At 40.1% G+C, this 15,719-nt stretch overlaps 1 protein-coding gene across 1 annotated transcript in view; it reads right to left on the reverse strand.

The window, feature by feature from the left end:
* The window catches only part of LOC109935037 (disks large homolog 2-like), an 890,971-nt gene that overhangs the window by 74,224 nt on the left and 801,028 nt on the right, over positions 1-15,719 (reverse strand). Inside the window, exon 19 of the mRNA XM_048598394.1 lies at positions 7,616-7,691. Coding sequence (XP_048454351.1) covers positions 7,616-7,691 — 76 coding nt within the window. The remainder of the gene's footprint in view (positions 1-7,615; positions 7,692-15,719) is intronic.

Here is a 15,719-nt window from a genome sequence, read left to right on the forward strand (position 1 = left end):
TGCCTGTTCAAATATTCAAGACTTGCACTGCTTACTTTTCAGTACATCCCATCGAGGAGCTGTAAATAGTTCCACACATTAAAAGGCAACCTAATTTAAAGTGTGAATGGAACAGTCAATGATGTAATTACATTTCATCTGGGACTAAACCTCAAATGCCACTGGTACTGGAAACTGCATGTGGCCAGACATGCAGCAGAATCATATTTGTACCTTTAAGTCATAAAACAGGGTGGAAATATGTTAGAATAAAACTTAATTTAAGTTAACAAAATAAATCACAATGAAGATGGCCTAGTTACCAACAATGCACCATCAAACCAAACTGAATCAACTGAAATGAAGCTCAAAGCTCACATGCCCATTTATGTGCTTTACATTCTACACCATTTATACTTATCAGAACATTACAGGCAGTTCCTTGATCCTGATTTTAAAAAAATACAGAATGCGTAGTGGCAAAACATTGCAAAGAAATAGATTTCCAAAGCTCGAACCTGACATGTTTACTTTATTTCAAAATACTAGTGATACATTGCTTTCCTTTGGTGGTAATAACATAACTGAAAAGATGCTTTCCAACATGATTGGTGAACAGTTCTATGCAGGCAGCCTATGTACAATGTGCAATTAGATAAGTAAAGAGGGTTGTGGACTCTCATCACACACTCCGATTTTCATCTGTGTAGGCCAGTTCCTATTACAGTGTTTATTGCAATAAACACAAGCCTCATTGTGGCTTAGAATTTTATGCAAATAACATTAAAAGATCCCATAACAAATCTGGCATCCCCTGTGGTATCAAGAAGATCACTAATAATATCAAAGTAATGTACATGACCAGGAAAGACTTAAGTGCTGCACTACAAGAACAGAACAATGTTGGTGAATGCTTGATAACGCAGCATTAGCCAAGACATCACCAAACTTTCCTCTAAACCTGCCTGCTGTGATATCCACCTGGAAGGAGACCTCCTCATCGCAGTTTAGCAGGTCCTCAATCAAATGCCCTCTTGATGATACCCTTCTTCTTTAGAACTACACACATGTTCCCTCACTGATAAAATTATACTAATCAGAGAAGCTTTAATTATCCTGTGCAACCAGATGGTATTAAATGTTTTTCTTTAAGACAAAATGTTTTCCATTAAATATTTTCCATTCCTTTAGAGATAATGGCAAACAAGGTGAGTAAGTTACAGCTCCAAAAGATAAGACTGGGAGATGAAAGGCTTGCTGTGATGCAGATGAAACTGAGCGACAGAAGAAGGGCAGCACGGTGGCTTAGTGGTCAGCACTGCTGCCTCACAGTGCCAGGGACCCGGGTTTGATTCTAGCCTCAGGCAACTGTCTGTGTGGAGTTTGCACATTCTCCCCGTGTCTGTGTGGGTTTCCTCTGGGTGCTCCGCTTTTCTCCCACAGTACAAGATGTGCAGGTTAGGTGTATTGGTCATTCTTAGTTGTCCATAATGTCCAGGGATGTGTAGGTTAGGTGGATTAGCCATGGGAAATGCATGGGTTACAGGGATAGGGTGGAGGCGGGGGTTGGACTGGGTAGGATGCTCTTTGAACTGCTACTGTGGACTCGATGGGCCAAATGGCCTGCTTCCACACTGTAGGGATTGTATGTGTAACGGTTTGAGTGAAGATTTGTAGCTCGGGTGCTAGATGTAGATTTTGGTGTGTTCGCTGAGCTGGGAGGTTTGATAGCAGACATTTCAGTCCCTTACTAGGTGACATCCTCAGTGCTGTGGAGCCTCCAGTGAAGCGCTGTTGTCTTGTGCCGATTCGAATTTACATGGTCTGGTTTTTGCTGCTTCTGGTAAGTGCCGGTTCCGGCTGTGCTTTGCAATGTCTGTATGTTGGGTCTAATTCCATGTGTTTGTTGATGGAGTCCACAGATGAATGCCAAATCTCCAAGAATTCCCTGTTTGGCTTGTCCAATGATGATAGTGTTGTCCCAGTTGAAAGTGTCGTTTTTCTCATCTGTGTGTATTGAAACCAAGGACATCCGTTGTGTCATTTAGCTGCTAGCTGGTGTTCATGCATGCAGGTTGCTAGTTGTCTGCCTGTTTGCCCTGCACGTAGTCTTTTGTGCAGTTTCCACGGTCAGTTGCTGCCTTAGTGTGGCTGCCGGTTTGTGTGCTGTCATGATTCCGAGCAGTCTGAGTAGTCTGACTGTCAGTTCTGAGGTGTTTTTTATATATGGTAAGGTGGTTCTTATTTTGGGTTTTGGTGTGTCCTGGTTGTATGGTCTGTTGGCTAGGCATCTATGGATGAAGCTGTGGGGGTATCCCTTCCTGACTTTACCAGTGGAACAGTTCAGACCATGCTAGATCTGGCGAGTTCTGGCTGAAACTTGGATAGCCAGTATAGGATCACTGGTCAGACAGATAATAAATGAAAAGTAGATAACCACATAAATGTTGCATGACTGTTTGAATTTCACACCTAGTGGTTCTTTATTTCTTTTGAAGTATGCAAATATAAAATAGACAACAATGCACCAAGTAATGCCAAACTAACAAATGCTTACATCTTTGGATATATTTTGTTCACATATTTTTTTTACACACTCTACAATAATTGTGACACTATCAATAAATGGTGGAGAAGTTTAATTACAAAAGAATTTAATTATCCTCAATATAATGTTTAACTCTGATTATACTTGGCTCATTTAAAATAAAAACATTCACTGCCCACTCAGTGATTGTTGCACATGGACCTGGCGTCTTGTTCTAAATGGTTGGACAGGTTTGATTGAAATTATCAATGATAATCCTCATTAGTAAAGACAACATATTAAAATTGCCTTATAAATGCCAAAACGTATGTTGTAAAGAAAAAGGTCATGATAAGGGCTTTGTTTTCATTAATCAATAGCAGTCTTGGAATGATAACAGAAGACGACAGTTGCTTTGCAGAAATTCACAGAAAGATAGGGATATCCAGAATTTATTTTTTGAAGATGAACGGAATACGAACAACAAGGCATCCCAAGCTTGTAACAAGAAAATGTCTCATACAATGTTATATTCTATCCACTTTTGTGTATACCTCAAAAACCTGGACATCAAACAAAGATCTCTGAAAGAAAATAAAGACCTTTAAAACGTGGATGCTAAGATGAATGCTAAAAATTCATAACACAAATAAACAGATACTTGAATGTATTTGATAAAATGTCAGTACTTTGGCCTTGCTCAGCGCTGTCAAACTGTACAGATCTCTTCTTGACGGCAAAATAGAGGGCAGCAGAAAGTGGTGTTAACTTAGGTACAGTTGGGTAACAGATGTCACAGATTGATTCAGCTGGGCTCCAAAGAATTTGTGAAGAGTGTGGAATACCATGACAGCAGATCTCCTGATTGGAGAATCTACAAGCAGCAGCAGCAATTGATAAGATTGCTTTACAGAATTAATTTCCAATAGATGAGCTTGTTGTTCTTGTTATCTCATTTGGATTTTTAAATTCAATGTGGGTAACTGAAACCAAAGACAACTGCAATTCCTGCTGAAGTACAGCTTGATCCCTTTTCCAAGGCAGAACGTGCTATGACAATAAGATTCGATGTTCTTTTACATTTAGATATGCTAGAGAAAATCAAACTAAATGAATAATGCAAAAGAAAAGCACTTTTGGATTATTAAATGCACAATATCTTGTTAAGAAACATGAAGTAATTCTTGTAAAGAGAGTGGGAAAGTTTTTGTTTTGTCACAGTTAATATATATGCAATCTGATAATGAATTTATATTGCTTTCATGAAATATTACCTCACCGTAAACATGTGATATATAGTTCTGGACTGCTTTTCCTAAAATTGCAATGATCCTTTCTGACCACAAAAGTAGTTTTAAGAAACTCCTTGGATGACAGTGAAGTTTAACATAAAAGGTTGGTTAAATGGTTTCACATTCTGTACTTAGGCCCAGATTTTGCTGCATCTAGGTACTCAGAGACTAGGTGTGGTGCTCCTGGTGGCAGAGTGGTAGCAGAGCAATGGCGGTTGTGGCCCTGGAGCAGAACTCCCGGAAAGGACTGTGATGTGGGTGCATTGACGGGCATGGAGCCCATTGTGAAGACCCCCTACACCCCCCAATGTCAAGCGTAGCACAAGAAGGGAGGAAGAACTCTGGTTTTAGTTACATTTATTTTATATCTTAATATCTTCTGTAACTCAAAATGGCAGCAGATAATGGCAACATATTACAGTTTTCATTTGTTAAATAAAGTGAAAACAAATAATTCAACTCAATACCCTGACACATGCGCTATGAGATCCATTGGGAGTCCAACATGCTAACTATACAGTAATTGTCTGGGTCATTTAGTCTTTGATGAGCAATTACCTGAAATCTGAAATACTCTGAAAGTATACTCAACTCTGAGTTAGAATTGGAGACTTTTGAAGGTTCTTACTAAATTAATTAGATGGCAATTGAGGAAATGTTAGAAGGATTAAACCTGTTCAAGCCCATGGATAACTATAAAATTGCTCTGCCAATCTCTGTAGCACTTGGAGCGAATGGGATCAAACGTTATGGGGAGAAAGCAGGATTAGGCAATTGAGTTGGATGATCAGCCATGATCGCGAAGAAAGGTGAAGCAGGCTCGAAGGGCCGAATGGCCTCCTCCTGCTCCTATGTTCTATGTTTCTATGATCATTATTCTGGTGCCAGTCTAATCCCTCACTCAATTTACTGAGACCCTATTCCCTCACATACGTATCTGGATCATTATCCTCAAGCCCACTTGCCATACCCCCAATCCACTACCAATCACTACCTGGGACCTTTCATCCTCACTCACTTGCCACCCTACTCCCCTCACATTTACCTATCACCCTAACCCCACATTGACCTGCCACCCTACCTCCTCACCCCCCTGGCACTTAACCCCCTCACTAGCTGAATCACCTGCCACCCTACCCCCTTATCTTCCCATCTTACCCTGTAGCTTGTCAATTACCATTTTGATCTTCAAACATGAGAACACAGCAATGACTGGTGTAAAAACAGTGTTTCGTCTCCGGTGCTGAACCAACACTGCACTGGAAGGCTCTCTGAACAAATACACACCTCTTTTCTCAAAAAACCCGAACCAGAGGTTCAGGCCAGAAATGTAGAACTACAGGACAATATAAGTAAAATGGAATGTGGTGGCAATTGAACTGTGATTGCCACTCCTTGGAAGATTCTGCACTACTTATTTCAGGAAGACACAAATAGTCTTAATGGAGGCTGATTTCCACTCCTGATTGACCTCTGGTGACCCACTGCTAGAAGTACATAAATTGATGCTAGGCAATGATACAATTAATTTAAGAAGTAATATCTCAGTGCTATATCCAACTATAAAAGTTCAGTTCAGTAATCTGTGAGTCAAAGCAAAACAAAAATCAATAATCCATTTATACTGGATTCCGATATGGGTCATATCCCTAGAAAGATTGATTGAAATAACATTAAAGTGTAATGATTGGTTTGTATCTTGCTCACTGCCTATATTTTTCTTCCAGTCAGTTCCAAGATCTTTTCATCTGTCAACTATAACAGTTCATCTGCATTTTGGTTTAAATAGTCTGAATAAATTATCCTTAGGATATTTGGATAAGGTTAAATGGAAGATTTTTGTGTATTACTAAAACTGAAGAAATTTAGAAAATATAATTATATTACAATTAGTATGGCTGGTACTTGCCCATTGACTGCAGATTAGCTTTCATAAATAGATCAACACGTAAAAAGCAAGAAGCCAGAAATTAAACGTGTATTAAAATATTGAACAGTGAATGAATATTGAACAAAACAATTTATAGCAATCACATTCTCTTTTGAAGTACTTTTTTCGTTGTTTTTAGAAGACTTAGAATAAAATACAATTATTGCTTTGCTGATGCAATATAGGTCATTATTTTGTAGAAACAATCATTTGCAGTGACAAAACAGAAATCAATGTGATGTTTAGAGGAGTCAAAACATTTTCAAAATAAACATCCAAAACATTAGCTGGTAATTAGTTCAACTCTGTTTTAAGAAAGTTAGCAATATTTTAAACATTGTGCCAATTATCTTTCATCAATTCTAATGAAATATTCGAGTATTTTCATCTTACTGCTATATGATCTCCAGTTATCTTGCATCATTACAAAGTCTGGCTCCTGTAGAGCTGGATGGGCGCGGCGGGCCGGGCAGCATCGGAGGAGCAGGGAAGCTGACGTTTTGGGTCTGGACCTTCATTTTCTGAAGAGGGGTCTGGGCCCGGGGGGGGGGCGGCGTTCCTGCTCCTCTGGTGCTGCCTGGCCTGCCGTGTTCATCCAGCTCTACACCTGGTTATCTCAGATTCTCCAGCATCGGCAGCTCCTACTATCTCTGAGTAGTCAGTAAATCATGCTGTCTCCTAATGGTATGTGTTCAAATGTCATTGGCTGTTTATTTTGTATCTGTTTGTTCCTAGTGTGATGCTCCTTTTCTGGTGAATGTCATTCTTCTGATGATTGCTATTGCTCTGTTAAATGTTGTTGCAGAACCGTTTCTATTGCTAGATATCTGCATACTTGAGGCTGTTTTCATTAGAGAGAGGAAGGTTAAGAGGTGACTTAATAGAGACATACAAGATGATCAGAGGATTAGATAGGGTGGACAGTGGGAGCCTTTTTCCTCGGATGGTGGTGGCTAGCATGAGGGGACATAGCTTTAAATTGAGGGATGATAGATATAGGACAGATGTCAGAGGTAGGTTCTTTACTCAGAGAGTAGTAAGGGCGTGGAATGCCCTGCCTGCAAAAGTAGTAGACTCGCCAACTTTAAGGGCATTTAAATGGTCATTGGATAAACATATGGATGATAATGGAATAGTTTAGGTTAGATGGGCTTCAGATTGGTTTCATAGCTGGGTGCAACATCGAGGGCCAAAGGGCCTGTACTGCGCTGTAATGTTCTATGTTTTATATACAAATCTGCAATATTTGTAGAATGTGAGTTTGAACCATATTGTTGAAAAGTCTGTCAGATATGCATTTTAATTCAATGAAATTAATTAGCTCAATGAAATCTGTGCCCTCTCAGAAAAATGCTCAGTAAAATTTGTTGTAGTTGAAGATCAACATTACCTTTACCAAAGGTTTTACTTCTACTACCTTTGGCAGTACTAGGATTGTCTGTTAAATTTTAAGTACAACATTTCTTACATTAAATAATTTTAAAGACTAAGTTTTCATACTAGATACAAATGGTTTACATATTTCTAAGTTCTAACTTTGTTTGTTACTTTGATGAGAAAAATAGTAGTGAAATGCAAAAGATGCAGGAACAACTGTCAGTATCTAGTATTTTAAAATGTTACATATGAAAAGGTCACACTATGTATTTTCGTACTCCGTATGAGCTTAACCTGTTTGCAATATATTGTGCATCACAGTAAATTATTCAGGTATGATAATTATAGGTATGCATTGAATCTAAATGGACCTTTAGGAATGTTATTCTATTTTAAACCATTTTCAATTCAACCAGAGTTTCTCTTGGGATCTCAAATGCTGCATGGCAAATGGAGCTCTGGGAACTATCTAATTCAGTGTGCAACAATAGCATTACTTTCTTCACTTACCCCTTTGGCATCAATCACTCCAGGATTGGCATTGAACTTTACAGTCTTAAGTCTAGATCGTTCTTTCCTTTCAACTCTGGAGATACAGGAGAATGAATGGTCCATTAGAATAGATTATTTTGATTCCATGATTCAGTCAAGAATACTGAGAAAGATAAATTTGATGGATAGTAAAACAAGCAGCCTAACTGTTACAATTCTTACACAAAAAAAATAAAATTTAAATCACATCTGTACTTTACCCAGGTATCAAGAGTGCAGTTGACATTTATATAAGTGAATAAAAAAATCATAAGATGATATTTACTCTTGAACCATCACCTGGACACTTCGATTATATTAAGAATACGCCCAACAGGTCAACATTCATTTTACAGCCATTGCTATGAGGCTTGATTTTAACCTAGGCCAGGTGAGGGATCAGAGGTGCACAGGCCCTATTCTAGTCGACTCTATTCTAGCCCTGGATGATTTTACAGAACATTTTTTACAGAGAATTTTTGACAGAGCACCCTACTTGGGAACTGGCTGAAACTAGATCCACAATAATTAAGTAAGGCAAGCCCTTTGTTTGGGAGCATATAAATTCAACTCACAAATTCAGTTTAGCCTTGGACTGAGTGCATGCATTTGCTCAGTAAGAAAGTGCCTAAATTTTTATTTTATGCTAAGCTAATTTAGCCTAATTTGTAGTTGGCATGCAAGTAAATCTGTAGTTTAAAGCACTGTAGTAGTGAGGTTTGAGTATGTTTATTTTCAAAGGGTCCATTGATTGTGCAGCTGAATTAAAAATAGGCTGAAACTGAGTCCTCATTAACTAACCCAGATAGGCCCTTTGCGTTGGAAACATATACAAGTAGCTAAATTAGTGTAACATAGCACCGAGGCTTGCATCTTTGAATACAGAGTTGAAATTGAATGTCTCAAGGAGTTAAGTGGTGGATGGAGAGAGACATTTGGTTGCCCTGCCTAGACAAGGAATAGGATTGGTAAGTGCTTCTAGCCCTTAAAGTAAAAAAAAAGTCTGTAGTTTATATATTAGTCTCTAGTCTTTTTTTTTCTCGTTTACTTGTTAGGTGTAAAATTGATAATAGTCTGTTAAAAAATAATAAAATAATACTGATGTATTCAGAGTGGGATACTAGAATGATTTAATTAATAACAAATAGCAGCTGGAGTAAATAGAAGGTGCCTGACACCAAGATGATCCATCATGAACACATTTGCTCAACTGTTTACAGCTTGACAAACTTCAGATTTGAGTTGAGGAGTTGCAAATAGAAGGATATAATATAATTAGGAGGATAGATACTGTTCTCTGCAGCCATATATGAGCCTAAAGTCTGCACTGCCTGCTTGTTGCCAGGATTCATTCAGGCAAACTGGCACAGGACAAATAAAATCAAGAAATTAACTGCATGGCTTAAAGATTGGCATGTGAGGAAAGGGTTTAAGCTCATGAAGCAGTCGCACCAAATACTGAGATAGAAGGAAGCTTTTCCAATGGAACTGGCTTCACTTGAACTGCGCTAGAACCAGTATTTCCAGGGAATTGAAGAACTGTATTGATGGCTGTAGATATTCAGGGATATATGACTTTCCAAAAGTACAGACAGGAATGAAAGGGTGGAGGGATAACTTCATTAGCATGAGATAGGACAACTATGAAAGCAAGAATTATTATGAAATTAAAAGATGTAGAATCCATCTTGGTGGAGGTAAGAAATAACAAGGAAAGAAGACACTAGTGGGAGTAGTCTATAGGTACGCACACAGTAGCTGTTTTGAAGGACAAAGAAGAAATCAAGAGATCATGAGGACATGTAAAAAAAGCAGTACACTAATCACGGGCTACTTTAATCTTCATGTAGAATGTGAAAATCAAATTTGCAAAGGTAGCCAATAGGAAGAATTCATAGGGTATTTAGGGCAGTTATATGAAACAAATTGCTGTGATCCAACCAGGGATTAGGCTATTTTGAATCTGGTAATGTGCAATGAGGCAGGTGTAATGAATGAACTCTGAGTAAAAGATCCCCTAGGGAACACAACACATTAGAATTTAGCATTCAGTTTGATAGTGAGGAACTGGGTTAAAAACAACTGTGCCAAACTTAAAATCAGGGTAATTATATAAGGCAAGAGAAAAGTTGGCTGGTGTGGACTTGGAAAAGAATTTAGGAGAAAAGACAGATAAGGAACAATGGTGGACATTTAAGAATACAGTAGATGACTTACCGGAAAGATATATCCCACTGAGGAACAAGGATTATAGGGCAGGAATAAATTCACCTTGGTTAGCTAGGAGGTTAAAAATAGCATCAAATTTTAAAAAAAAGGGCTCTTTTAGCACAGTGGTAGTGTCCCAACCTTTGAGCCAGGAATCCCAGGATAAAGTTCCATATGCTCCAGAGGTGTGTAATAATATCTCTGAATGGATTGATTAAAAGTACGTCAAATTGACAAAACAAAACAATGCTACAAAGTTAAGTAGTAGCCAGAGGATTGGGAAAGTCTAAAAGCCAACAAAAGATGAGCAATGTCTAATAAATAGGAGAAAATTAGCAATGAGGACAAACAAACAAATAATATAAAAATGGACAGTAAGAGCTTCTTTAAATACAAAAAAGGAAATGAAAGGCCAAAGTGGACATCGGTTACTTAGAGAACAAAGCTGGGGAATAAAATTTGTGAACAAGGAAATGCCAGAGGAGTTCAATAAATACATTGCATTTTTCTTCAGTAGAGAATATTAATATAATCCCAAAATTACTAAATAATTAAGTGGTGTAAGGGTGTAGGGAAGAAATTAAAAAAATCAAACTGATTACACAAAGTTCAGCACCATTAGCAACTCCTCAGAGACTGAAGCAGTCCAAGTCCAAATGCAGCAAAACCTGAATAATATCCAGGCTTGGGCTGAAAAGTGGCAAAGTAATGTTCACACCATGCAAATGCCAGACAATGACCATCTCCAATAAGGGACAATCTAGCCATCACCTCTAAACATTCAAAGGCCTCAGCATCACTGAATCCTCCAAAATTAACATCCTGGGTTACCATTGACAGAAAGTGAACTGGACTAGCCATATAAATAGAGGCCATGAATGCTGCAGCATGTAACGCACTGAGAAGAACGATGGAATACTCCCCACTTGCCTGAATGAGTGCAGCTCCAACAACACAGAAAAGGCACCATCCAGAAACTATCACTTGCTATCACATCCACTCTCTCCATTAGCAATGCTCAGTCATTGCAATATGTAAAATCTACAAGATGTATGGCAGAAATTCACCAAAGATCATAAGACAGCATCTTCCAAACTCATGACCACTTCCATCGAGAAGGACAAGGGCAGTAGATACATAGGAACACCACCACCTGCAATCTCCTCTCCAAGCCATTCACCATACGACTTGGAAATATATTGCCATTCCTTCATTGTCACTAAATGCTGGCTGAGTCAACAACACCTATCTCCCATGAGAGGATAAGAAAAATACAAGGTTCATAAGGGACCTGACAAGGTAAATGCAAAAAGGATGTTTTAACTTGTGGACGTTGAGAGGGCATAATCTCAGAGCAAGGGGTCATCCATTTAAGATAGATGACGAGAAATTACATTTCTCAGAATGTTGTGAATGTATAGAATCCTTTACTGTAGACTGCTGTCAAGGCTAGGTGATGAAATATATTCAAGGCTGCGTAGGCAGATTTCCCTCTTCAGTAGGGGAATCAAGAGGTATGGGGAAAAAGCAATGGTGGAGCAGACTTGACACAACTATTGGCCTACTTCTGTTCCTACATCTTATACAGGGCCTTGTGAGTTTTGGTTTCTCTACCTAAGAAAGGATATATTTGTTATAGAGGGAATGCAGCAAAGATTCATTAGGCTGATACCAAAGAGAGCAGCACTGTCCTATGAGGAGAGATTGCTTTGACTGAGCCTATATTCACTAAAGTATAGAAAGACCGTAATACCATAAGACATAGGAACAGAAATTAGGTCATTCGGCCCATTGAGTCTGCTCCGCCATTCAATCATAACTGATAAGTTCCTCAACCCCATTCTCCTGCTTTCTCCCTGTAACCCTTGATCCCCTTGATAATCAAGAACTTATCTATCTCAGTCTTAAATGTACTCAATGACCTGGCCTCCACAGCCTTCAGTGGCAGTGAATTCTATAGATTCATCACTCTCTGGCTGAAGAAGTTTCTCTCCTTATCTCTGTTCTAAGAGGTCTTCCCTTTACTTTAAGGCTGTGCCCTCGGGTCCTAGACTCTCCTACCAATGGAAGCATCTTTCCAACATCCACTTTGTCCAGGCCCTTCAGCAATTTAAAAGTTTCAATTATATCCCCCCTCATCCTTCCAAATTCCAATCAGTATAGTCCCAGAGTCCTCAAACATTCCTCATATGCAAAGCTTTCCATTCCTGGGACCATTCTAGTCAACCTCCTCTGAACCCGCTCCGGGGCCAGTACATCTTTCCTGAGATATGGGGCCCAAAACTGCACACAATACTCCAAATGTGGCCTGACCAACGCCTTATAAAGCCTCAGTAGAACATCCTTGCTTTTATATTCAAGTCCTCTCAAAATAAATGCCAACATTGCATTTGCCTTCCTGACTACTGACTCAACCTGCAAGTTTACCTTGATAGAATCCTGGATTAGAACTGCCAAGTCTCTTTGCACTTCAGACTTCTGAATTTGATGACAGGGGATCTGATTAAAAATATATTATGACAGGACTGGACACACCAGAGGTAGGGAGGATGTTTTCCCTAGTTGGTGAATCTAGAACCAGGGACACAGTCCCTTGGGGACCAAAACCAAAAGAACTGCGGATGCTGTAAGTCAGGAACAAAAACAAAGCTGCTGGAAAAGCTCAGCAGGTGTGGCAGCATCTGTGGAGGAGAAAACAGAGATAACCTTTCAGGTCTGGTGACCCTTCCTCAGAACTGATGGTGGCTGGGAACACGTCAGTTTATATGCAGAAAATAGGGAGGTGGGTGGGGTAGGGAGTAAACGATATGATAGAGCCCAAAGAGAGAGAAAGAGTTGGACAAAGGAATTGCTAACGATCAGGCTGGGAGGGTGAAGAGTTGTTAATGGGGACTGTTAGTGACTAACAACAGGGGGTGTGTAATGGCAGGCTATGTGATAACAAAGCCTGGTGTGTGGGGTGGGGGGCTGGGACATGGGAGAGTTTAGGCCCTAAAATTATTGAACTCAATATTGAGACCGGAGGGCTGTAGGGTCCCCAAGCAAAAATGAGGTGTTGTTCCTCCAGCTTGCATTGGGCTTCCCTGGAACACTGCAGCAAGCCAGAGACAGAGATGTTGGCCAGGGAGCAGGGTGGTGCATTGAAGTGGCTGGCAACAGGTAGTTCAGGGTCTTTTTTGCGAGCAGAACATAGATGTTCTGCGAAGCAGTCGCCAAGTCTATGCTTCGTTTCCTCAATGTTGAGGAGACCACATTGTGAGCAGCAAATGCAGTAAACTAGATTCTGGGAAGTGCAGGTGAAGTGTTGCTTCACCTGGAAGGTATGTTCTGATCGTGAGCAACTACTTTGTCTGTCCAACTGTCTTTCTCTCTCTTTGGGCCCTATCGTATCGTTTACTCCCTACCCCACCCACCTCCCTATTTTCTCCATATAAACTGAGACGCTTTTCCCAGCCACCATCAGTTCTGAGGAAGGGTCACTGAACCCAAAATGTTAACTCTGTTTTCTCCTTCAGAGATGCTGCCAGACCTGCTGAGCTTTTCCAGCAACTTTGTTTTTGACACAGTCTCAGAATACAGGTTAGATTGTTTAGGGTTGAGATGAGAAGAAGTCTCTTTATTCAAAGGGTAGTGAACCTATAAAATTCTCTACCACAGAAGGCTTAGATGCCAAGTCACTAAAAGTATTTAAGACAGAGATGGATACATTTTAAAATTTTAAATGCACCATGGGTTAAGGGAGAAAGCGGGAATATGGGATTGAGATAGAGGATCCAATCCTGTGTATTGTATTCGTTGCATCAATATGGCCACTTTACATTGGAGAAACCAAAGCAGACTGGGTGACTGTCTTGCAGAACACCTCTGGTCCATGCGCAAGCATGACCCCAATCTTCCCGTAGCTGGTTACTTTAACACAGTGCCCTGCTCACATGCCAACTTGTCTGTCCTCGGCATGCTGCAATGCTCTACTGAATCACAGCGTAAACTGGAGGAACAACATCTCATCTTCAGACTGGATACTTTACAAACTTCTGGACTTAATATTGAGTTCAACACTTGCATTTCTTCCCTTTCTTTTAGCTTTACTTGTTACATTCTCTGTCACCATGTCCTCTCTCTGCTCTCCCAACTCCACTGGGACTGTCTGTTCTTTCCAGTCTGGCAGTTAGATACACCATTGTTCTGCCATTCTCACTTTCCAATCACTTAATCTGAACTATCAATATCCCCAGTACTTCACACCCCCCCCGAATTACATAAATGCTGCCCTCTCCACACCTCATGTTGGCACTGATGAGGAGTCATCTAGACTTGAAATGTTAGCTTGCTTTCTCTCCATCGATGCTGCCTGATCTGCTGGGATCGCCAGCATTTTTTTTGTTTTCAATACAGATTCCAGCATCTGCAGTAATTTGCTCCAAGATAGAGGGTCAGCCATGATCATATGAAATGGTGGAGCTAGCTTGAAGGACTTAATGGCCTATTGCTGTTCCTAGTTTCTATGTCTTATGGTCTTACAGAAAGAGAGGGCAGCAGGGCTTCCCACTGGCAAAGGGACAGTGGCCATCACAAACTGTTAAATCCTTATTAAGGTCAAATTTTCCAGGTAAGCCTAGAGGTAGTTCTTATCTACCTGGATAAAGGGACAGTCACAGGTTGCCCTGTGGAGTGGGTTCTCTGCTCCCACAGTGGTGTCTCAGCTGTGAGGTCTATTTGTTAATGCAAATGTTAAAAAGTTGAAGACAAAGTGTAACCATTTTCGGCAGAATGGTGGCTCAATGATTAGCACTGCTGCGTAACAGTGCCAGGGACCCGGGTTTGATTCAACCCCTAGGTGACTGTCTGTGTGGGGTTTGCACATTCACCCCATGTCTGCATGAGTTTCCTGCAGGTGCTCCAGTTTCCTCCTACAATCCAAAGATACGTAGATTAGGTGGATTGGCCATGCTAAATTGCTCATAGTGTCCAGAAATGTGCTGGCTAAGTGCATCAGGCATGGGAAATGCAGGGTTATAGGGATAGGGTCGGGGGGTGGCTCTCGGTGAGTTGCTCTTCTGGTGGAAGGTTGATGTGGACTTGGTGAGCCAAAAGGCCTGTTTCCACATTGTAGGGATTCTATGATTTTGAAGTGTTCATTCCCTTATCTGTTAATGTAGTTGATGCTGTTTTCAAACTGGAAGGCTGCTGATTGGCCTTCCAACTGCCTGCTGCCTCAATTGAACAAAGTGTGCATGTTGTTTGGTTCACTCTATTAATAATTGGGGTTTCTGACCATTTCCGGCAGGCATAGTTTTGGGACTTGGGAAGACTCATCACCTCCTGCTTTCCATTTTCTGTTCTTGCAAAGTAAGTTCTGCTCTATATTCTTCCAAGTCAACAAATTAATAGGAGGGGCAAGGTACCTACAGACTGTGAAGCCTGTAGATGGGGGTTACCTGCTGATAGGAATATAATCTAATATATACATCTTCAAATATTTATAATAAAACATTTAGTTTGAAATAGAAGGCAAAATCCCAATTTATCATGTATAATTTTCATTGCATCAGATAAAATGAAGAAAAATATTCTAGAGTAGAAATGCAGGTTAAGCAAAGAGAGTTCAGAACAGCGGCATGATGTTAGTGGAAGAAGTCAACAATGTGGGGAAGAACAAAGATCTTTGTGTCTCCATCTCTCATGGATTCTGTAATGCATGGTAAGTATGGAGAGAAATGGATTGGTTACCTTTTTTTGTTAAATCTAAAACCAAACTGGAAATTCTGCTCAGTGCACTCCCCGACAGTCCCAGCAGGCACAACGCATGGTGGAAGCAAGTGTACTAAGTAGGCTCTAAGAAAGAAATTTTCCAAGGGCATAATTCCAAGATTCG

This window comes from Rhincodon typus, chromosome 6 (assembly GCF_021869965.1).
Source record: "Rhincodon typus isolate 14 chromosome 6, sRhiTyp1.1, whole genome shotgun sequence".
Taxonomy (NCBI): Eukaryota; Metazoa; Chordata; class Chondrichthyes; order Orectolobiformes; family Rhincodontidae; genus Rhincodon; species Rhincodon typus.